Source organism: Saimiri boliviensis, chromosome 16, assembly GCF_048565385.1.
Source record: "Saimiri boliviensis isolate mSaiBol1 chromosome 16, mSaiBol1.pri, whole genome shotgun sequence".
In the NCBI taxonomy this organism is placed as follows: domain Eukaryota; kingdom Metazoa; phylum Chordata; class Mammalia; order Primates; family Cebidae; genus Saimiri; species Saimiri boliviensis.
Window position 1 is genome coordinate 81123140 of NC_133464.1, and position 24994 is coordinate 81148133.

At 41.6% G+C, this 24994-nt stretch overlaps 4 protein-coding genes across 5 annotated transcripts in view; 1 reads left to right on the forward strand and 3 right to left on the reverse strand.

Moving 5' to 3' along the window:
• LOC101038258 (protein POLR1D) overlaps nt 1–20996 on the reverse strand; it is a 44743-nt gene extending 23747 nt beyond the window's left edge. Inside the window, exon 1 of the mRNA XM_003919724.4 lies at nt 20913–20996. Within this exon, the coding sequence (XP_003919773.1) occupies nt 20913–20938 (26 nt within the window). The 5' untranslated portion in view covers nt 20939–20996. The remainder of the gene's footprint in view (nt 1–20912) is intronic.
• Nucleotides 19471–20996, reverse strand: LOC104650382 (DNA-directed RNA polymerases I and III subunit RPAC2). The gene is made up of 2 exons (XM_010332955.3): nt 20913–20996; nt 19471–20046 (listed from the first exon to the last, which is right to left on the reverse strand). Exons 1-2 carry the CDS (start codon nt 20936–20938, stop codon nt 19671–19673), a joined length of 402 nt encoding a protein of 133 aa, XP_010331257.1. The 5' UTR covers nt 20939–20996; the 3' UTR covers nt 19471–19670.
• LOC141581534 (uncharacterized) lies at nt 20913–23145 on the reverse strand. Its single transcript, XM_074387353.1, has 4 exons — nt 23030–23145; nt 22715–22859; nt 21772–22668; nt 20913–21576 (listed from the first exon to the last, which is right to left on the reverse strand). The coding sequence occupies exons 1-4, from the start codon at nt 23143–23145 to the stop codon at nt 21565–21567; spliced, it is 1170 nt and encodes a 389-aa protein (XP_074243454.1). The 3' UTR covers nt 20913–21564.
• The window catches only part of LNX2 (ligand of numb-protein X 2), a 74719-nt gene continuing 72159 nt past the window's right edge, over nt 22435–24994 (forward strand). The window contains exon 1 of one of the 2 annotated variants that reach the window (XM_003919723.4): nt 22435–22524. The gene's annotated coding sequence lies outside the window, so the exon portion shown is untranslated. Of the gene's footprint in view, nt 22525–22657; nt 22882–24994 lie in introns of those variants that run through there. The other variant, XM_039473217.2, reaches the window with a different exon arrangement.

Here is a 24994-nt window from a genome sequence, read left to right on the forward strand (position 1 = left end):
ATGATTACCTCATGGGGTTGTTATGAGGATAAAATAAGGTATTTGATTTGGAATCAAGTGTTCTGTATTTTATAAGAAGCACAAGAAACATGATAGCTATTTTTTACTTGACTACACTCCTAGAGGTCTGGGAACCTGTCTTTTTCAACCTAGTTTTCTCTATGCCTGGCACATGGTAGGTACTAAGTTAAGATCTGGGGAATAAATGGGTTCTGGGTATGTGTGGGACATGACACAAATGCAAGTATTTAAAAATAAAAATACTGCATCTGTAGCCAGAATAGATGATGATGGGTGAAATGAGGAGGAAAGACAAAGGAGGTGAAAAGAAGAGAAAAGAGAAAAAGACAGTATGTCACTGGGCAAATAAATGTAATGAAAAAAAAAAAAATGAATAGCTACAGGCTCCTGAGGGAGCAATCCCCTGCAGTGGCCAAACGAACAGGGGCACAACAGCAACACATATCCTTAGCGTTATCAAACACTGGGGCAGACTGGGAAACCACAGACACTGACCAAAGACACAGAATGAGGCAGAGTTGGAATCTTTTCTGTTAGGATTGAGGACTTTGATCCTTTAGGGCTGCCTGAAAATCTCAGGAAGGTTTCAGATTTAGAAAACACTTTTCCCTTTAGTGAGCTACTGATCAGAGATAAATGGCCTTTGTTTAGCTTCCAGTATTATTCTTTTGCTTCATTGTAAGTGGGCAAAAGCCCACTTCATTCATACACGTTAACATCCTCTGAACTCCATTTCTTAGTGGAGATGCTAATTGTGTTTCGAGAGGACAGTGCCTAGTGTTGGAGTAGAGGGTGCCACTACAAAGAGGGTGAGATATCACAGTGGGGCTATTGACCTGTCTGTGCAAGGCCTTGCCACATGGATGCTCTGTGGGATCACCACATCTAGGGCCTTGGCTCTGGCAGTCCAGAGACCTAAGATGGCTTAGACACCCTCACCAACTGCAACACTACATTTGCTGTTACATGCATAGGGAGGCTTTGCTCAGGCCATGTCCTCTGTCCAAATCACTCTCCACTCACAACCTTCTCACCAGACACTCAGCTTTGACATTACTCTTTCCACCAAGCCTTTCCCAATCTCCCTGTTTGCTCTACATCAATAGATGTAACCACTACTCCTTCTTTATAGGCCCACTGAGGGACAAATAAAGTCCCCATACAGTATTTCCAAATATGTAAAAGTTATAAAATAAGCTAAAATATTAAAATATATTCTTTCCTGCTATCTTGAAAAATATGACATTATAACAAAAATTAAAAATATTTATAGCCATTTTTTGAAATGGCTAAAAGTCAGCGAAGTATCAAATAACAGAATTAACTTATTGCACATATTGATTATTGATTATACCCCCATTAAGGGTCGGTAATATTTGGATTAATAGGGAAAGGCAGAAATAATTTGTATATATTTATTCCATGAAACTTATTTTCTTGCATTGATTTTAATAAAGTCCCTAATTATATTGTTATAATCAAGATTTTCATATAAATTAAACACTGTTTCATTCCTTACAAATGATAGGAAAAGGGGCCTTGTAAATACTTTGACTTGAGGCTTATCTAGGAATACCAGATGTGTAGGAATTAATATAGAAGTTTAGCATATGGCCCAATTGCTATCAAGCAAATGCTAATAGAGAATTGTGAATTTAGGAATTCAACATTTCACATGAGATGTAAAAGTATGGTACCAGGCATTTGTATTGAAAAAGCATTGTTCCTTTTTTTTGTAAGCATAAGAGTATACAGTCGGCCCTCTGTATCTGTGGATTCAACCAAACATGGATTAAAAATATTTTTTTAAAGAAGCAAAAAAAAAAAATTAATAATACAATGAAAATAACATAAAAACCAATATAGCATAAGAACTATTTACATAGAATTTACATAGTATTACTAGGTAATACCAGATCATACCTAGCACAATGTAATATTAGTAATAAAGGATTACATAGATTATCGGCAAGCTAGAGATAATTTAAAGTATATAGGAAGATGCATGTAGGTTATATGCAAATACTATCCCATTTTATATCAGAGACGTGAGCCAACTGTGGGTTTTGGTATCCACAGGGGTCCTGGAAACAATCCCCCAGGGATACTGAGTGAAGACTGTATGTCTATAAACCATAATAGTCTAAAAGTATTCAAAAACAAAATGTAAAATAAGAAAATAATCTATGAATCAGTGTCAAATTTCTTATATGTTCCACACAGACCTACATATATACAAATATAAGTGTAATATGATTTAACGTTGCAAAATGTTACTCAGTTTCCAGGTGCAACTATTTCAAGTACTGTGTTAAATCATGAGTATCTTCAGAACCATGAACTGAAATACTACAACAAGCAAGAAAATAGAAGCTGAGCACTAGTGAGAAGTAATATTTTCTTACTGAAGGATCTATTGCATTCACGGCAAGATGAAGGATTTGACGAGTTAATGTCTTTTCTCTTTTAACTTTTCTGCCGCTCAAAACTTTTCCATACTCAAAAGTAGTATCCACTGGAAAGTCAACATTGGTACAATCTTCACATATTTAAACACAGTTTCCTTTAAGGATGCAGATCAAAACATGAGGAGGGTATTTCCTGGTTGTTAATTGCACTGAGCACTGGATCTCCACTGACAGAGGCATCTATATATATAGGGCTGGTCTCCTCATCAAGGGTCCAGGCAATTCTCCTTTGAATATCGTTATAATATGCACCATTAGGATATGATGAAAATTATAATGGTAACAATACTCATGTACCATGTACCTTACAGCTAATCCTCACAACTCTATGTAGCTACCGTTTCACAGATAAGGAAATAAGGAGAAAATAAGAAAAAGCCAAGAAACTTAACTAAGGCCACAATAGCCATAAGTGATAGGGCCTGGGATGTGAACCCAGGCAATCTGACTCTAGGTCGCAGGATCTTAACCCTTACACCACAGCTCTATTACAAATCACGATCCCAGTCCTCAAGAAGCTCAGTCTAGGGAAAGAGGCAAGTAAAGCAGCAATATTTAATGGTACTTATCATGACAAGAACTCCTCTGGCAAAGACAAAACTCAAGTCCCCTCATCTGGACTTCAACATTTTCAAATCTGCAACTATCCATTTATAGATGGCCTCAGCAAGTGGATTACTATTATAGAGAGGTGACTTCTTCAGTTAAAATGTGGGTTAATTCTTAACATTTAGCTCCTAGGGAAAACATGTTTCTTAGTTCATAAGACACCTACTTCACTGTAGGTCTACTGACCTCATTTTTAAAGCAGCAAGTATTTTTACAAATATTTATTCTTAAATTCTGAGACAGAAAATACAATGATTCTTTTTCCATTCATATTATAAAATCTGAGTAAATGTGACATGGTAAATTTTTATATGAGCTACAAAGAAAAGCATCTCTTACTGAAAATAACTTTGTGGGGTGGTGGTGACAGGGTTACTTAGGAAATAGTAAACTCTGAACAGAAAAGCCCATGGACAATACAATAACAGGAAGAGTAGATCTGTTGATAAGCCAAATGTTAGGTTTAAAAATATTACAGTCTATGGAAGTTTACTTGGGGGAATAAATCCACACAAAGAATATAAGGTCAAATAATTCTTGAGCTCTTTTACTCAATAAAATGTATTTTGCTATCTCTTTAAGAGAACAGATACTTTGGAGAACAAAACTGATGAAAACAAAACTGAAAAAGAAAAAGGGATTTAAAGTCTAGAAAGACAGGCGTGAAAGGGAGCCAATATCCAAGCAAAGAAAAGCTAATATGGCAGCTGCTTGAATTTAGTGAAGGATAGGAAAAATGCCAGAAGACCAAAAAGCAGAAATATAAAATAAAATTTAGACTCTCAGCAAATGGCTGTTCAAAATGTAGACAGGAAAAACATCACAGAAATTGAACAAAAGAAAACATTACAATATAAGTCTCTAAAGTTTGCCTCTACAGCTTTTTTTTTTTTTTTTTTTTTTTTTTTTTTTTTTTTTTTTTAATGAGGGAGAAGTTTGGTAGGTATACTGTGCTTTGATAAAAACACCACATATCAGAAAAACCATCTCATCAAAAGCAGGGTCTGTAAATCACTCTCTTAAACCTAAAAGAGCTTTATTTTATACAAATCATCTGCAGTTCTCTGTAGACTGTCCTAAACTATACCTCAGAGTTCTTGGATCTCAGCCCCAAGGATGGCCTATTCAGCAGAAAGTCTGGTCAGCCCTGAAGCTATTTTCTTCAGTGTGTCAAGGCTGCAGTAATCTGCTAGAAAACAAACTGTCCACCCCTTATAGATTTCAGTCTCTGATTCATCAAATGGTTATAAATTATACTCAGAGCTAAGAGCCAAGGAATAGGGGAAAAAAAAAATGAAAGAAAGTTCTAGAATATGTAGGATTTTTGGCATCTGATTTCATGCTCTTTAAAAACTGTTTTCATTTAAAAACACACATAGAAATTAGTGTCTTGAAAACACTATTTCAAGATAAATAATTTACCTGTCGTTACCTGAATAAAGCAAGTTTTAACCCTAGGAAGAAAATATATGTATACTTATAATTCTTGGAAATCCAGCAATACACAATGAGATAGGAAGAAGAAAAAGCCTGCACCTCACAGACAACATCACAGGTTCAGTGACAGCCCTTTGGCCACTCAGTACAAGGTAGAGTCCTGCCTTAGAGACAGGAGACGATGAAGCAATGAAATAGAGGGTGTAGCTCACTTTAGAGGGAGTGTGCTTCCCTCCTGCCTTGGGGACTGCCAGACCAGGCCTCATCTTGATCACCCGGCATTTTCTGTCTTTCACACTCTAGGCACCAAACATGGCTTTAAGGAATTATGGTGGTTTCCTCTACAAAACTGGCAAGGAGAGATTTTGAAAAAATAGTACATATATACATAGACAATATTTTCTACATCAATAATTAACTACAAAACTGTTCTATACAAAAAAAAAAAAAAAAAAAAAAAATTATGCCAGTAGTCCCAGCTACTCAAAAGGCTGGCACATGCCTGTAGTCCCAGCTACTCAGAAGGCTGATGTGGGAGGATCACTTGATCTCAAAAGTTTGAGGTCAGCCTGGGCAATGTAATAAGACCCTATCTACAAAAAAAAAAAAAAAAAAAAAAAAAAATTAATATATTAAAACCCATGGGTGAATTCTTAACTCTTTAAACCAGGCATCCCCAAACTTTTTACACAGGGGCCAGTTCACTGTCCCTCAGACTGTTGGAGGGCCGCCACATACTGTGCTCCTCTCACTGACCACCAATGAAAGAGGTGCCCCTTCCTGAAGTGCGGCGGGGGGCCGTAGTTTGGGGACGCCTGTTTTAAACCCTGCACTGTCAAGTTTCAAGTTGTTTTTCTGGTAACAATTTATATAGCAATGAAATTAAGTAGAACAAGGTAATTTTAAATCCCATTTTACAATTAAAAACAGTTAATATATACACAAGTGTTTTGGGCAAAAACTCTACATTTATATAAAGGAGTAGTTAATAGAATTAAGCAGTTAAACATACACATAAGCCTCACTTTGAGAGCAGCATCCCTTTAAGAAAAATGTTTACAAAAGTTCAAAGTGATGAACTTAGATGGTCCACTGAACAAGTGCGCAACTGCGCAAATAAGGTTTTATACTGTCATTCAAAGATCCCAGAGATGCTTCCTTCTTAGCTGGCCAAAGTTGTAGAGCTCTGATACAATACAAATACATTCTTACAGATGCTGAATTCAACAGCACAGGAGGAACCACTAGAAAGGCTGTAGAGATTAACCGAGAGGGAAGCAGCTCATGGAGACTAATCTCTATAGGAGACAAACCCAAGGCATGGAAAATTCCATTACTGATTAATCCAACCTTTACTTTAGATCATACCACATATACCAACAACACATCAGCTGCCAAAAGAAAGAAACAACAGAGAGTAATATAATTGATGATTTTGGCATCAGAAACCAGCTGCAAGACAACCAAAACCCAGCAAACTTTTAACACCACACTTTTTCAGAGGCTTGTAAATTATATGTGATGATATAACCAAGAATGGAAATGTGAAAGCATGTTCTACAGCCAATGTTTATGCACTGTTTTACAAAATATCCAGAATTTAAACATAATGTTTTCTTGTCCATGAATTAAAATTATACTTTAAGTAGCTGTACATATTAGGACCATCTCATCCACTGAAACATAAACAATCTTTAGGGATGGCACAGCAGCTGCAGTTTAATTGGATGGAGCAATGCTAACAAAGAGTTTAGAACTAAGTTAAAAATAGAATAGGTACCCAATTGAGACTGCAGGGGAAAATTCTGAGAGACAGATCATGCTGATTATCTAAACAGCATAATTTGGCTTCCTCCCAAAGTCTAATACACTCTTAGGCTTACCAAAAAAGGGGCACTTCATTTTCAGTACAAATGCGTGGACCACACTTTCACATCTCATTTGAAATATGAGACCCCTAAATTTACAATTCTCTCTTAGCGTTTGCTTGATACAAGATGGGACATACACTATATTAATATTAATTCCTATATGCCTAGTGTTTTTAGAAAAGTTCCAAGGATCTTTTCACTATAATTTTCAAGGAAAAAAAATGTTCAGGTAAAGGCTCATTAAATACAATCTATGTTAATAAAAAATATAAGGGAAAAAATTTTCAAATGTTAGACTTAGAGGCCATCTAGTTTAACTTTGTCATATAAAGCCAAGGAAATTATGGTTTAGAGAAGTTAACAACTAGTTTAACACTAAATAATATCTGGTTTTTGAAAATTTAACTCAAAATTGTTAACATTTATTTTTTTCCTTTCAAAGCCTAGATGGCACGTATGGTCACCCTAGGGAGAAACGATGAGGAGACAGATTATAATATTTTGGCCCAGCATCATTACCTTCAGAGAACAACATTGTAAGCACCAACACTAACACCATCCCAATGCTATCCGAAGTGTCTATGATTATTGTGATCTGAAATACACAAGCTTCAGAGCAGAATTTCTTACCTGAAAAATTCAGACTTAACAGACTTACTCAGTAACTGTTCTATCTTTATGTAGTCCCTACAACACCTCTCAATGCTTTTAGAAGACAGATTATGCAGTTCTTCCTTTATGGTTTTAAATCTAGGACACCATCAAGTCACCTTAAGAGAATAAGAAAGCAGCCACAACATAGTGGTGAGAAAATGAGTCCTACTTCTGTACCTACTAGCTCTGTGATCCTGTGATATTCAAGGTCACAGAGCTATGCGATTAAAATGAAGATATTTCTACTACTCTTCCAGAATTCTTGTGGGGATTAAATACAATTATATATATAGTTATTTTGTAACTATAAAGCACTGAACAAATCTAAGTTATTTAAAAAAATTTTTTAAACAATCATTTCATAGTTATAATTTCAATAGTAATTATAGATATACTACTGGTAGTTATGTATATTAACTAAAATAATATCAAGTGCATGGCAATTTATAGAATAATATATATTCTATAAATTGAGACTCTCATTGAGTCTCAGAAGAACCCTTGGCATTCCTGTTTCCCTTTTATTGGCTAGGCAACCAAGGCTTAAGGAAGCTGCTTTGTCTGAGGTCAACCAGCTGGGGCACAGCTGACGCTACCCTAGAGCTTTCTGACTTCATATCCAGAGTCCTGGCAAATAATGTGTATCCTTATTTTATTCAAGCCATGAATAAAAGTTTCTATATTTTGAGGATGATCAAGTGCTGCCTTGGCACAATATAGATGAAAAAGTTAAAACGAACATATTTAAAGATAATGCTAATAAGGCTTAATAATATGGAAAATGGTATTTTCACGAACTAAGTATTATCAGTAGATCTTTATCTGGGTTCTTAACAAGTTACTCTTTCATGTATTCGATTCTTCTCATGTTTAAGATTTATAAAGAACAGCCCCATTTCCACATGTTCCGGCTATGCTGACAATTTTGTCTCTTCAACTGTCCTTGGAGCATATGCTCTGGCAACGCTGTTATCTTCACATGGGTCCAAGGCAGGTAACATCGACATCATGCCTATTAAAAGCTGAGTTTGGCCAGGCGTGGTGGCTAATCCCAGCACTTTGAGAGGCTAAAGCAGGTGGACAGCTTAAGCTCAGGAGTTCAAGACTAGCCTGGGCAACATGTCAAAACCCCGTCTCTATAAAAAATACAAAAATTAGCCAGTCTTTGTGGTCTGCACCTATGGTTCCAGCTACTCAGGAGGCTGAGGTGGGAGGATTGCTTGAGCCCAGGAGGTTGAGGCTGCAGTGAGTCAACATCACGCAACTGCACTCCAGCCTGGGTGACAGAGTGGGACCCTGGGTCAAACAACAACAACAACAACAACAACAAACAGAGTCTAAGGAGTAAGGCCACCCTGGGTTCCTATCTACTTACTAGTCATATAACCTTAGGCTGGTTACCTAACTTCCCCAGGTCTCAGTTGCCTTTTCTATAAATGGTAAAAGACACTATCTACCTTGAAGGAGGATTAAACTGGTTTTCCTACCTGATCAGGCAAATCAGTCTTCTTACTTTACAGTCACAGTTACGTGTCTGTTAGGCTGTCTGCTTTTGGCCAGGAATAAGCCTAGTTGGCTTCCTCATGTTCTAGCTTGTTCTGATCCATAATTGCTCTCCGATGGGGACCAACTTATTAGAACCAGCAAATAGGAAGGGAATCCTCTGCTTGCTTGCTGCAAGTCTGGGCAGCAGACAGTGACACACCTGTAAGCTAACACTTCTAAAGACAGACATTTTCAGCACAACAGTTCCTCATCATAAACCCCTAGAATCTCTAATGTTTTCCAACCATTTAAGGACAAAGAGCAATCTTTGCTTATGATTAGAAACAAACTAATCATAAGTTTCTAATCATAAATCCCTAGAATCCCTAATATTTTCCAGCCATTTAAGGACAAACTGCAATCTTTGCCATGTAAACAAACCAATAAACAAAAAGCAGAAGTAAAACTAGAATAAAAAGTAGAATCAAGTCTAGAGGGCTTCGATGACAAGGTCTGATAAAGAACATAAATCCAACTCATTTACTCTGACAAGAACATGATGATGGTACTCTTACTCTTCATCTTCAGGGATGAATGAGATGATAAGTGAAGCTCATATTACCAAGTTTATTTTAATCCCATTTGGAAGCAATGACAACAACAAAAACCTCCCTTGTTAAGTATTCCAAGCACCAGTGCTTATGTTTCAGTATGCAGAACAGAGGAAAGAAGCAAATCAGGATCTGAAATAACGTTAGATGAGAGATCGCAAAGTTGGGTGATCCTTCACTTGAAATTTGAGTTCCAATGAAAATTTATTCATAGATTCCATGTAACTTATTAACAGTTGTAGACAATGCTCATGAAGACTCAAGGGAAAAGTGCAAGAGTCTGTTCATCTTATTGTGGAGCTAACATGATAAAAATGGCACAAGAGACATCAAATTATTGAGTGCTTTCAGTCTTTGTTTTCTCCTTCAAGTACTTTAGGTCACCTAAATAAAGACTGAGATTTCTGGCAATTTTCCACTGAAGTGAGGGAAAGTCCATTTCACAAAGCAAAGGCAAAATAAAACTTCAGCAATCCCACATCCTTTCACCCCATTAGTTTTTTTTGGAATATTATTGGTCTGTGAATTCCCCAAATCTGAAACCACACAGTAGGTATATGGGTAGAACAGGTGCTCACAAAACCAACATTGTCAGCGTTTGGGTGGGGTGGTCAGTTCTCACTAATGTGAGACACAATGCAGCCAAGTTTGACCGTCTAGATGCAAAGCCCTGCCTTCTTATGTGTGTATAAACAACATGCCCAGTTCTTCTTAGCTCTGGAGTCACCTACCTGGCAATAACTGTCAGATCTGCTTGGTTCCTACTGCATAGCCTATTCCTCTGGCATTCTATCTTCGCCTGTTCTGGTCACCCTTTGCCTAAATGAACCTCTAGGTCTGACTCCTTCTGGACAGGCCTAGTCTCTTGTCATCTACATGTGACAGACTATGGAGTTGAAGACACACAACCACAAATTTGTGGTTCTCAATTTGAAGCTTATAGAATAGTTATTTCCATTTTTAAATTCAAGTTCAGTTTTTGAGGTATTTAATAAACAAATAATACAGAGTCAATCTTCTACTCGTTCACTTGATAAACATTTTTTGAACACCTGCTACAAGCCAGGCATTGTTCCAGGGGCTATAGATACATCAGTGAACATTCAAACAAAAATTTGTGCTTTCATGGAGCTTATGTTACAGTGTGTGTGTTTGAGGAATAGAGGGGAAGGCAATGTATAATGAATATAATAAATAGGTAAGAGTGCTGGGTGGAGGGAGGGGGGTTGCAATTTTAATGAGGTGAAAGAATTGGAATAAATGACACCTGTTCTTCAGGAATTTAATACTACACAGCTCTTTGGTCTAGTTGGATTGCAAACTCTGTGAAGGTAGGCACAAAATGAAGTTTGTCTTTGCATTCCTGGCACCTGGAAGACAAAGGAACCTTAAATAGCTGCTGGGAAAACAAATGCATGCATTCTGTTATTTCTTCAAAGCAATGCTATTTGTAGTAAATGACATAGATTTATGAGATAGCTGGTTAGGAAATGAGTGTACTATTTGGCATTGAAAAAGCAGCATACCTTGGAATCAAATCCCTCACTTCCACGTCATGGTATTTAAAATAAAAATCCTACGGCTTTTTCTCTACTACAGTTCTGTGGGGATTTTCCCAAGGAAAATCCACATCACTCTCCCATACTGCTGTTGCAAAGTAAACATGTCCATCGATCAACTTCAAGTGGGAGATGCTCTACCTTTTTAGACCAACAGGGGACAAGATAACAGCTGAAGCATGGGATCAAGGTGGTGAAGATAGCAGTGTTAGAGGCTCCTGAGGACACAGAGAAGACAAAAACGAAACAGAATACAAAGCCTAACCACCCTTATCAAGGCTGTCTATGATGCTTACCCACTACTCCCCCCAGTTCTTCCTCCCACTGAAGCCAAAAGATAGGCATGGTTGTCTCAATAATTTTTTGTGTTCTTGAAGCTTGTTACAGTGGTGTCTTTCTGAGTTGCAAGTGTCATCTGATAAGTGTACAATATAATGTCATAACAAACCATCAGTCCTTCTCCCTACTGTGGCACCCATATTCTGACACTGATATGTAATCATGCATATATTCATTCACTTTCTGAATAAACATTAAGGAAAGCCTACTGTGTGCCTGACCCAGTTTTAAGTGCTGGGGATTCAGAAGCAAACAAGGACAAACCCTTGCCGCCAAGGAGCTACTTTTCAAGTGGAGTTAGACAATAAATTGATGAACATATAATATAATGTCAGTTGACAATGAGTACTATGAAGGAATATAGCAAGGTAAGGGAATAGAGAGTGATGGAAGTTTGTATGTGGGTGCATATGCCACTTTAGAGAAGGTGATGGGTAAGCAGCCTCTAAGATGGTGCCAGGGATACCTACATCCTGGCATTCAGACCCTCATGTACTCCCCTCCTCTTAAGTTTCAGATGGACTTACTGACTCATGTCCAACCAACAGAATAGAGCAAAGGCAAAGGGATGCCACTTCTGAGAGCAAGGTATAAAAAAACTGGCTTCTGCCTTGGGTTCTCTCTAACTGTCAGGAAGCCAGCTACCATGGCACGAAGCAGCCCCATATAAGTGACCTTATGGGTAAATCCTCTCCCATGCAAGCCTTGAGACCGCAGCCTGGATGACATCTTGACCAAAGCCTTGTCAGACACCCTGAGTCAGAATCACCCAGCTAAGCTCCACTCAGATTCTTGACTCAGAGAAACTGAGAAATATTTGTTGCTTTCAGCCACTAAGTTTTGGGATAATCTGTTATGCAGCAATGGACTATTACGCAGTCAAGGATGGTCTCTCTGAGCAAACAACTTTGGAAAGGGACAGGGCATGTGAAGATTTAGTGGTGGAGAGGTTCAGAAAGTAAAGGGTAAGTGCCACTGCACTGAAATGGTAATGTTAGGCTTATATAAATAAAAGAAGTGAGAAGGCCAGCATGGCAAGAGTCGCAGGTGACGCTGTGGGGTGGCAGGGGGTTGGGGGGAGGCTCAGGCAAGCCAGCCAGGAGGGCTGCCATGGATAATGAGACACAACCTGACTATGAAGACTATTAGTTTAACTACCACTAACTGGCTTGAACAACAACCTGCTATGTATCAATAGCAGTAGCTAATGTTTGAGTATTTAAGTATACTAGAAATTGTGCTAAGTACTTTATTTCATTTATTTTTCACAATAGCCCTACGTAGTAGGTGTTATTATTAGCCTAATTTTATAGGTAAGGAAACTGAGGCTCAGAAAGGTTAAGTCACTTGCCCACATTCATAAGACAGGAATTGTAGAGCCACGGGTCCTCTGACTTCAGAGTCCCTACCCTCTCTTTGCCAATACTGCCTTGAAAGAGGTCAGTAGAGAAAAAGAAAGTCTCTCCCACCCATGAAAAAGAAAAACAAAAATTGTAATCCCAAGCTGTTGTTTAAGCCAACTAGTTCAGTCTCTGCCTGATTAGATGCTTCAGGCTGCTGGATTTTCTCTTGGAGTCCTTTTAATAGAACGGGGGTGCGGGGCATATTATTTATGATTTTTTTGAGGTTTGACTCAAATCAGGAAGCTAAAACTTGGAAAAGCACTAATGCAGCTTTTCTTTTTGAGCTATGCGAAATGCCTTGCATAACAGACAGGGAATATACTGAGGAACAGTACTAGATTTAAAAAATCGGGCTGGGCGTGGTGGCTCACACCTATAATCCAGCACTTTGGGAGGCCCAGGCAGGTGGTTCATGGGGTCAGGAGTTCGAGACCAGCCTGTCCAGTATGGTGAAACCCCATCCCTACTAAAAAATACAAAAAATAGCTGGGCATGGTAGCCCACGCCTGTAGTCCCAGCTACTCAGGAAGCTGAGGCAGGAGAATTGCTTGAACCTGGGAGGTGGATGTTGCAGTGAGCTGAGATCATACCACTGTACTCCAGTCTGGGTGACAAAGTGAGACTCTGTCTCAAAAAAAAATCCATATAGTCTTTTTAATGCAGTTTTTACAATCAACTGACCTAAATTGAGCCCTGGCTTCCTACCAATATTCCAGATACCTGGCACCAAGCCACGTATCCATCTGCTATAGAACTTGCTTTTCTTTCTGCTTAACCTTTATCTTAAAGCTTAAGGAAGATTATGAATGTTCCATCAGAATCTTAATTGCTTTTTAAAAAGAGAAACGCAATTTGTCTATAATTTATTTCTATATCCTATTAATAAGAAGGCTATTTTAAAGTATTTTTCTTAAAAGCTATGGCTTTAACAGATTGATAACCTTCCATACAGAGGTCCTCAAATTCATATTCTAGACTGAAGTAAACAGAAAAATAACATAGAGGTTCTCAAATTCATATTCCAGATTGAAGTAAACAGAAAAATAACAGATTTTTTGTTTCAAAGTTTTCACCCTGAAGAAATATAAGCCAACCTAGCTTGTTCAACATCAATGGTATTACAATAACATTAATAGATAACACTGATTGAGAGCATGCTTTATGGTTCAGGTACTGTCTTAAGCACTTTGAATATATTATCTAAATTAACAGTTATAACACCCCTATATGGTATTATTGTTATCCCAATTTACAGAAAATGACAGTCAGGCACAAAGAGGTCAAACAGTGTATACAAGGTCACATGGCTAAAGTCTAGAGCCAGGATCAAAACCCAGGCAGTGTGATTCCAATAACTCTTAACTCTGATGTTACACTGCCTCAGTTTGCTATGCCTATGCTTACTGAAAAGATAGTCAGGATCCCACACCTATCAACTTCTATTCCTAAGGAAGGTCTATTTTGGCTGGGCATGGTGGCTCACACCTATAATCCTAGCCCTTTGGGAGGCTGAGGCAGGAGGATCACTTGAGTCCAGGAGTTCAAGACCAGCCTGGGGAACATGGTGAGACTTTGTCTCCACAAAAAAACAAAATTAGCCAGGCATGGTGGCACATGCCTGTAGTCTCAGCTACTCAGGAGGCTGAGGTTGGGGGACTGCTTGAGTCTGGGAGGTTGAGGCTGCAGTGAGTTGAGATTGTACCACTGCACTCCAGCCTGGGTAATGGAGAGACTGTCTCAAAAAAAAAAAAAAGAAAAGAAAAAAAAGTACTTTTCTAAAAAAGAAAAGTTCCATTAAAATAAGCCCCACCAATACACATACATATATCGACCAATCGAAAACACCTCCAATATCCTACATATCCTCCTTCCCACAGAGTAGTTCAATATTCTTTACTATAATTGTTAGGTAAACACATATACAGATTAAACACAGATGATAAAAATTTAGGCACTAATAAAAATCACAAACACACACAAGGCTAAAATGTACAATTTATTCCTCTAGAAAAGTACATAATTTTGCTTTAATTGCTGAATAATCTAAGCTCAAGTTTAAAAAAAATTATGGGCTTATTCCCTTTTATCTTTGGTCTCTCTCTTCTTGTATTTCTCTGCTCAAATGTCGCCTCCTTAGAAAGGCCTTCCTTAACTACTCAATCTGTGTTTTCTCCTTGTCATCATTCTTTTACTACCTGAAATTCAATTTGTTTGCATTTGTTTCTTTATTGTTTAACTTTGCCATTAGAAAATAAACTGCAAGTGGGTCAACTTGTTCACTGCTGTATCCTGGTCCCTAAGCTGTGCCTCTACATACTATGTGTTCAATGATCTTCATGGAACGAATGAATGAAAACATTCCCTGTAAAGCAAGCAACTCGGTGAGCACAGACAGCAAGAGCCAGGCTGTTCACTGCCCTGGTCTCCTCTCCCACTCCCAATTTTCACATCTGTAGCCCTGGCTTCATATCCTTGTAAAAGACATGAATTCTGATATGGGTCTGGGAAGGAGGTAAGGGTGGTTGCACCCACTAACTCCTATTAGTAAGGACAGGGTGGAAAGAAGAAATAATAAATCCTGCCTTACCGGTTTTTAGTTGTGAGGGAGTGGTAGCATAAACAAAGGGGTAGTAAGTGAACCTGGATATGGGGCGTTTGGGGTCATCTGCAACTCTTCTATGGACCTTCACCCCAAGTTACTTCTTTTAAGAAGTTACTTCTTTTAAGCATTTTTAAAAATCCATTCTTTTATCTCCTCTCTTACAACTATGCCCTCCTTACATTATACCTAGACTATTACAAATGTCCCCAACACACTGCTGTCTTCCAGTTTCCTTCCACTCATCCATTCTGCACATGACATGGAACAAAAAACAAAAAAACTAAAAACTTTATGGCAGTTCTAGCTCAAGAATCAACAGCTCTCTTACACTGGGAAAAAGGAAACCATTTATTCCAGTTATTGATATTTTATAAGCCACCAATTCTCATTTGCAATCTTCAGTGGCTGACAGAATGGGTGCTTCTGTAGTGTCTTTTACCCATCCCATTCTGCATTCATCACATAATACTCTACACTGCACATTTGGGCACTTCCTTTTTTCTTTTTCATGTGTACAGCTGTTGTCTGCATTTTCCAAAACCACGTAAGGCTTTTCAGGACAAATTCATATTCTCTTATTTCCACCATTTCTCAGCTCTGTGCTCCTATTAGGTACATACCTACTGCATAGTTAAATAATTAGAGATTTAGTAAAACGAGTTTGAGAATTCATCATGGGGAAAAAAACCCCAGATCCACACAGTAACTGTACCAGGATAGTTTATAAGGCAGCAGAAGAAAAAGCAACATTAAGAATTTGAGCAGAAAAAGGCTGGGTTTGGGGGTCTTAATATGTACTTGAAAACAGATGGGTAGATTTGGGTAAACTTCCTAAGAGCCCAGTTTAAAGGTTGTTACAAAGAATGACTTTAAATCATGCTAACCAAAAAGATGACCTTTGTCTAGTGGTCTGGAGACCATCTAAAATCTGAATAACACGCTTAAGGGAAACTAACAGAAGGATAGGAAGTGAAAGGCCATATGCTTTCATGTATCTTGAGATACAAGACACTCTGGGTCAGTACTGAAGAGACCACTTTGTACGTAGACACCTTTCCATCTCTAGAGATTCTGTGTTAACCTGCGCATTACATCAACTAAGTACTTAGATGTTACAGCTATATGCAATTTATAAATAATTAGCTTATAAATTACTTTGAAAATAAAAAGGACCAGCTAGTATTCAGAATTACATTAAAAGCCTTTGGTATATATTATTATTTAATAATTGGCCTTTTAAAAGTCATAGTACTTTATAGCTGAAGAACTTCTGATCTTCAATCACTGGCATGAGTTTATTTAGAATGAAATGCTATTGGAGTGAAAATCAGATGCACATTACAGTTATGTATGAGTATGATTCATATTCATCTCCCTGGCCCTTTTTGGACCAACTCAGCTTTCCCTCAGGTCCCTACAGACTATGCAGATTCCCTTCACATATACCAGACTCTTGGTTAACAGTTTTCAGTTCCTTCCCCTCACCTAACTGCCTTCTGCAGGTGTTTTACATGAAACTGTGAGTTTACGGCCACCCTAAAGAGACCCAAGACTGCATGCTGTGTGATCAGTCCAAATCCTTTTCAGTGCAATGAAGTCATGTGATGCAGTGAGTGGTAGCCTTTGGATGTGTTTCTCACTGTACTTTATCTACTATCATCAGTCTGGACCTTGATGTCCACTAATTAAATTCTGTTTTCATCTCCTGACAGGCCTTGATTCAGAGGAATTAAACTCCATGTAAGTAATTCCATTTACTATCCGCACAGGCAAAGTTTTGGGAGAGGCAAAGAAGCTTTTAAACCTTTTCCACATCCTTTTTGAGCTTCGGTGTATCTTCAAAGGCTAATGCCCTTAAACAAGCATTGACTCTCCGGAATTTCTATCACCATAATACTCTCCATCCTTCTCCTACGCCATCCCTGCTCCCACCTAAACTCACCTCTTGCAGTGTCTTCGTGATTCTTTTATTGGAAAACCAAACTAAGCCATTCCTCTGTATGAGTGTTAATGTTTACTCTTCTTAGGCAGTAAACTAATGCTGCTACGGGCCGGTGACCTCCATGTTAACTCCAGGTGACATTTTTCTATTCCCTATTTGAAAGCCTTGGCTTCTACACTCTACTTTTGCATTTTTCTACCATTGCATTGACCCAAACTTTAAATACTGAAGTTGCCTAGGGCTTGGTTCTGGGCCCACTTCTTTGTCACCCTCTATTTTGTTAATCAATTTGTCATCTTTATGGCAAGGACTCACAAAATTTGTCTCCAGCTTAGATCTATTCTGCAATCTTCAACTCACATAGCCACTGCTTACAATGTTCAAAACGAAACTTTTGACTCCTATCTTTTCCATCTCCCAATCTATTTTCCATTTTAAGCTTTCCAATTTCAGTAATTGGCCCTAAAGCTAGGGAGTAGTCATCTTTCTGATTCTTAATCTTCCACTCAATTCCTGAGGTGTACCAATTCTTTGACAATTCTAAAATATAACTCACACCTACCTTCTCTTCTCCATCATTAGCTTCTATCCTTCCAGGTAGGTAACTTCGACTCTTTACAGTGTCTCTCTCTGCCTGTACTCTAGCCTCCCTATAATTCATCTCCTCCCTACACTGTAATCAAAGTAACGAAGATGTCATTCCCACTGCACTTAAAATCCAAAATCCCTACTACCACACCTCTTCCTCCCACGAACTCGAGGACAGATCCTTCTCCTTGACTACTGTGCTACAAACATGCAAACCTTCTTCCAATATCTTCAGTTCCTCACACCACAAGTTTTCTGCTTCAGGATCTTTGCACATGCTATACCCCCAGAATGTATTTTCTTGCCTCTTTGCACAGCCAGCTCTCTCCCTGTAATCTCCAGAACACATTTCCTAACTCCCTTGCCTAAAGTAGATTCCTCTCATGTTTTCTATCTTGACCCTACATTTGTTGCTTTCACAGAATTACAAGTTTTTAGTTTTACATATTTTTTGAGACAGATTCTCACTCTGTCACCCAGGCTGGAGTAGAGTGGTGTGATCATGGATCACTGAAGCCTCCACCTCCTGGGTTCAAGCTATTCTCTCACCTCAGCCTCCCAAGTAGTTGGGACTACAGGCCATGCCTGGCTAGCTTTTTTATTTTTATTTTTTGTAGAGACAGGGTCTCCCTATGTTGCCCGGGCTTGTCTCAAACTCCTGGGCTCAAGTGATTCTCCCACCTTGGCTTCCCAGGCGTGAGCCACCATGCTGAGCTTCACAATTTTTTTTAAAAGGGGCTCTTATTGTAACACACCCTTTATGAAAACAGGACTTACTCTGTCTCATCCACCATAGCTATATCCCCAAGGCCTCGTACATACTAGTGCTCAAAAATATGGAAATATCTTTAAAGTTGATTGCGTGTAAGAAATGTAGGCTCTGTGGCAGGCTAGTATAAGCGGTCAGGTTTGAGTGACTGAAAAGCTGCCTGCCATAGCTAATTACATGAATTCACAGAGTACTTACTAAGTGTCCACTACCTGTCAGGTGTTCCAGGTACCAGAATCATGCTGACCTGCAAGTTGGTATACTGGGTAGAAGAGCACTACCAATAGCGTAGTAAATGCCAAGGCCAGGAAACACAGGGTGTAACGAAAGCACAAAGAAGTACCCAAACTAGGCTGGGGGGCCCAACACGTAAGTTTTGACTTAAGAGTACAGCAGGAGTAAGACTGCCCCAGGAAGCAGGGGTAGCATAAACAAGGCTCAAAGCACAGAGCACTGGCAGATGGGGTATGTGTTTTCCAGAACAGTCATTTCCCATACATGGAATTTTCCTTCTCCTTGGCTTCACCTTTTTTCAAATAGGGCTTCTATGTTACCCTAGGCTACACCTACCTAAGGACTGAAAATGTGATCTAGTCATCCCAATCGTCTCCTGTAACATAATCAAAATGTCTTACCTTACTAAGATCATGACTAAATGTCTATATCCTGAAATTCAAGCAGTAAACTGGTATCCTTCCTGTAAATGCCTCAAAGATGGAGCCTGATACCACCTAAAACTCTCATGTAAACCCAGAATTCTCACAATTCTTTCAAATTATTCCCCACCCTTGCCCAGTCTACCAGTCACAGCAAATGATGTAATTCTTTAAAAAGCAAAAAAGTTTAACAACAAGCCAAGTCCCCACCCTATCCTTTTCTTTTTTTTAAACCAACCACAGTCTAACTGGAGTCATGCTTTTTGTCTCTACCCTTGCCCCCACCACCTCAATTACAGACATGGATATATACTCCTTTTAATTCCCATGATCAGTTCTTGTCTAGGCGTCTAATATTCTTAGTTTCCTCATTTTCCATGCTGGCTTTATTGAAAGAAAAAAAAAGTCATCCTCGAGGACCATTTGTTTGCATGGAACACAAAGCAGTCAAACTAGTTTAAATAAAAGAGGGAATTTATTAGAGGAATACAGAGGTTCTTGCAGAGATTCCAACAGCTGCAAGGGGTCAACAGCTAAAATCATGCCTTTCTGAAGGACAGAGTATGCTTTGATCACAAACTTCTAATTCTGAGTTCTGCACCAGCAGGAAGAGAATATCTATAGAGGACAGTTCTCCTTGTATACTGCATAAGGGACTAGAATGTGGATTCATTTCTGCTTGCTTTTTGATCCTTATAGTTCTTTATGCTGGCCTCAAACTTGTCAAGCACATGTTGGCAGACATTCATGAGCTCATTCAGGCCTCTCTGAAATGGCTCAACAGCTGGAAGGGCACCTCGAGTCTGAATGCGTAAATTAATTTTGCTCTCTGAAGGATGGGTCGTAGTGTAACCACAAAATTCCACTTCCGGGTTCTTCATGATCATGTAACGCAGAGAATTTCCTAGGGTATGATCCTCCTCGTGCAATACAAATGTCACACAGTGTCTATCTGTTCCAGCTGCCTGGACCATTTCCAGGGCTGTCTTCCTCTCGCCTTCAGCCATTGAGGTCTTCAATCCAGATATTTTTCTACACACATATTTTTTATAAAAATGAGATCATACTGAATATGGTTTTGTCACTAGCTTTTTCCATTTACTATATCACATTGCAACACGTTATTAATCTACTCCAGCTACACAGAACTATTTGCCTCTCATTTTCCTGCCTCCACAAACTCTATAAATATTTAATTTATTGCCTCCGGTTTTTCCATGCTCCATTTGACCATCCACACTGGCCACAAGGGGAGCTTTCTTAGAAAAACACAAACTTATGTGTTTGCAAAAATATTCTTTGGTAGAGTCACAAGCAAGGGGTAAGATTGGAATAGGATGAGCCCTGCTAGAGGATGAAAATGGGGTTGAAAGGCATAGAAATCCCGATTGCTCCAGCATAAAAACAGAGGATACAGATGATCAATGTGCAGGCCCAAAATGGAATGCAGCTTCCATTTTGCAAGAGAAGGAAACTAGGAGAATGGAAGGTCCAGGAGTCAAGCAGGAGGGAGGATAAGAGCTCAGTGCACAGAGGAGTGGCTTTAGGAGCAATCTGCACAGAGAAGGAAAGTGAGCCGTAGTTACAGGGACAGAGGCATCAGTACCGTCCTCAAGGAGCAGAGGCCCGGGGCGTGATTTTACACGCTGCCCTTCTAATGGGGGTGGGCAGTTTGGGGACTTAACTCTGGTCTCCCAACTTGTCTTCCCTCCTTGATAGCTAGCGTTACCTTTCAGCCTCTCAACTGAAACACATTCATGTCTCCTCCCCCTTCTCTCTCCATGCCTCTTCCCTGGGCCCGGAGTCAGGCCCGGGCTGCCAGGCCGGGCCGCGTGCCCCTCGGCCACCCGCTCCCCTTGGGCGCGGCCCGCTTCGCCCGCCTCCTCCTTGGCCGTTACCTCTCCAGTTCCTGGTCCTCTTCCATCGTGGAGGCGGTTTGCGGATCCTCAGGTGGTGCTAGCGTAGCGGGGGCTCTGCCCCATAGCGCGAAGCGTGGAGGCGAGGCAGGAAGGAAGGACCGACGGACGGAAGGCGCGGAGGACGGAAGGAGAGAGGAGGAGCCGCAGCGGCGCGGCAGGGCCCAACGGCGGGGCGGGGCGTGAGGCTCCGCCCCCAAGCCCCGCCCCGGCTGCGGGTGGGCGATGGCTCACCGCCCCGTGGCTCACCTGGGCGCCCCAGCTAGGCCACCCGCCGCAGGTGGGGCAGAGGGCGGGGCTAGCGCCGTTTTACCCCGAGGCCCAGACCTGCCTGCGGGCGCCCCAGCTCAGCACTAGTATCTTTCACCAGGTGATGGTGAAGGAGCGGGGCCTTACCTGACGCCCCCAAATCACTTCCCTTCACAGTGGCAAGTCCGAAATAGGCCCGACTCCCCCACTGGGGCGGTGTCGACCCAGGGTGGCCCTTCCCAGGACCTCCGCCCTCCCGGGCCTTTCGTGGGACAGCAGGCTTAGGCTCTAGTGGGTCAACACACCTTGGAGAGAGAGGGGGTCATGTGCGAGATGAGTCACGACAGAACACTAGGGTTGAAGGCGGTGTTTGGGGAGCTTGCAGCTACATTCTCAACTGGGTCAAAAAAGGGCAGGAAAGAAATTTTCTCTTTTGAGTGAGAGTTTGGAAGAAAACTGCTTCCCACCTCATCCTTTCTTCGGTCCTAGAATTCCTTACACCCCCGGAGCGCGTCCTCTCCCGCAGTGGACGTCCTTTTTCCCTTACCCCCGTGGCTCCTCAACCCTCCTCACCTGCGGAACCCGCCCTCACCTTTGTTCCCAGGTGCCCAGCCCCCGCCTCGGCAACCTTGCACCGCCCGGGCTCGCTCTCCGCCCTGCTCCCTGCGTCCCGGCCCTCGCCGCGCTCCCTCAGGTGCGCTTCCTCGCGAATCGACCCTTTGTCTCCCCCGGCCGCCGGCCCCGACCCTGCCCTAGTCCAGCTGTTCTGTGGTCCTGCGCACCTCTGTTTCTGCTTCCCAGCGCCACCTGTTCTCCTCCCCCACCCCTCCCCGCGATTTTCCTGGATGTTCGCTCCCTCCCCAGCTGTGCCATTCCTGGCGGCTGCCGAGGGTGCGCGCAGGCACCTCGCCAGCGGGGCTTCCGCAGGGGAGTCAGGCGGCCGGAGGGGACAGCCCGGGGCGGGTGGGGGAGGCGGGCAGCGAGGGCGGAGTGGTCTCACTCTAACCCGGGAGTGACGGTCCCTCTTCTGGCCCGCCTCCCGAGCTCTCGGATAGGCCAAGCCGCCCTCCGGCCCACCCCCTCCCGCCCTGTGCTGCCTCCGATTGGCCCGGGTGCGGGTTGGGCCGCTTGGCCTTGGCGCTGGCCCCCGGGAAGGCAGCAGGGGCGGTTGAGAAGTGAAGTCTCGGCCGGAGTTTGTTTCTTGCCAGGAAATCCGCGGCGGCTGCGGCGGCGGAGCGGAGCCGGGCTGGTTCTCCGCTTCCTCAGCGGGCTGCGGAGACCTGGAGCTGGTGCCGGGCAGCGGCGCCGGGAGCCCGTGCGCGGCCCGGGCAGCCGCGCTTTCCCAGTGAGTAACTTTGCCCTGCCCGCCTCGCTGCGCGCCCTCTCGCCGGCTCCGGGCAGCCGCCTCAGGTGCGGGCGTCGGCCGGGTGTGGGGCAGCGCCGCGCCCCGGGAGGCGGCCGGAGCGGTGCCGCAGCTCTCCCCGGAGCTCTAGTCCTCCGCGACTGTCCTCGCTCGCTCGGGCTGCAGGGCCAACGTGGGCTCGGCTGTGGGGCTGCTCCGGGAGGGAGAGTCGGAGCCCGGTGCCCGCCGCCTGCAGGCGCCCAGGAGGCTGGCGGCCTCCGGCTGTTAGCAGTTGCTGGTTCCGGCCACCGTGGTGCAGATCTTGGCGTCGTTTGCTGCTTAAGGGAAGGGAGAGGTGGGGTGAGTGTTTAAATTTCCTCTGTGTGGTTGTGTGTGTGTTGTTGGCAATGAGAGCGGCACTAGCTGCCTTTATCGGGTTTTGTTCCTCTGGAAAGGGATGGGGAGAGATCATTCCCTCCGCCCCAGCCTGTTGCCTACGAATTCTCACCCTTCTCCAGGCTGAAGAGGGTGGGAGAGAGATTTGCCATCTTCTAGGGAGTAATTTAAAAATGCGAGTCTTGCGTTGGAAGCAGTTGCACACAAAGCATCGTTCAGGAAGTACATCAGTCGCTTTTCAAAGCTTTATGCCACGTTTTAAACGAGGACTTTTGACTCATGTAATGTTTCTTCTAGTATTTCAGTTTAAGTTTATGGATCCAGACCTTCGTTTGTGCCAGGAACTAAAGTACACTCATGCATGGGCCTTGCTGTATATATTATGCTTTTTAAAAGCACAGAAATCCGAAACAAAGTTGAGTGAAAAGTGGTGGCGGTGCAGAAGGAGGAACACTTTTGAGCTCCAGCTTATTGGAACTGCCTTTAAGAATTTCACTATTCTTATGGCAATAGTACTTACTTGTAAATTGGCCTCCTTCCCAGGACAGATTTTGGTATTTCTTTTTTATGTACTTCGATGCAGCACTGATGAAGTTGGATCCCAGTAGACCAATTTTATTTACTTGCCTAGATTTTATTCCCACCCCCACACCACTTTAGAAAATTGATTTTGGCAGGTACAGAAGGGAGCAAGAATCTGGTATCCTTTTGGCTTGTCAAAGCTTTCTTGAGCCATGAATAACAAAGTTTTGTCTTTTTAGCTTGTCCAAGTCCCACATGTGAGTTTTCCCATGGGGTAAAAGTAGGCCAAATGAAAACCAAAGTAGAATAACATTAATTTTAATTCGGTCCACTTGTGTGTTACATTCTCCATATATCTTGTTCCTCTAGTCTTCTCATTTTCTTTGAAATTTTTTCATTATTTATTCATTTAGCCACTGTTTAAGTGCCTACTGCATGCCAGGCATTGATGGCAGGGGTTGGTTCTTGCCCAGAAATTTTCTTGTTTGGAAACTGATCCTTTATTCCACCAGTTGCCCTGAAGTAATTTGAACTTAAAAGAGGGAGCATTTCTGCCTGGAGACCTATAGGAATAGGTGTCACATAGGCACTTCGTCTTCAGATTGGTTTGGGGTTTTGTACTTTGTAGGCAGGTGGCGCGCAGACCACTTAAAAATAAATGCATGTATCTTTAGGCTGTTGTATTCTGAGCTTTGCACATGGGCTTGTCTGGCTGAAGGACCCAGGGTCCAAGGTGAAAGTAGTAGTCAGAGACATGTATACTATTCATTTCAGATCACTTGGCACCTTTTCTTGCTTACATTGAGCACTAAAATATTTGCTGAATTGACTTGAACAGAAAAATGAAGGATTTTGTATACCAGATTAAGAAATTTGGACTTTATCCAGTCAGTAATACTGAGCTGCTAATTTTAAGCAAGAGAATGTCATGATAACATTCGCATTCCAGAAAACTATCTGCAGCCTCTGGAGAATGGTGGGCTTCCAGATGAGCGATAACCAGACTAAGTTGGAGGCTGTTATGATGCAGGGGTTGAGTGCTCAGGGATTCTCTATTCAGATTAACTGGGGTAGAATCAGGCTGTGTCATACACTAAAAGCTCTTTGTTCATTAGTTTTTTCATCTCAGAATTTGGATGCTAGAACTTGACAAAACACGTATATTAGAATAGTGATTGCCACATAGTAAGGACTTAGTAAATGCTAGTGCACTGGCAGTGGAAGGAGAAACGTGGCAGTTAGGAGGTATGACTAGGAGGCTGGACTAGGTAAGTGACTAGATAGACTTAAGGAGGAAAGGATGAATCCTGAGTTGTTTGACTTCAGACATTGGCATGTACCAGTTAGCTGGCTGTGGAATTAAAACGGGGGTCAAATTCTAATTCTGTTACTTACCCTTAGAATTACTATCGTGACAGAACTTTGATTTCCTAACATTTGGGAAATGATCATCGTACCTGTTGAGTTGAGTTTGAGGAAATTACGCATGTAATGCCCTTGGCAGGGTACCTAGCATATTCCAAGTGCTTAGTAAATATTAGCTGTTCCTTTAGAT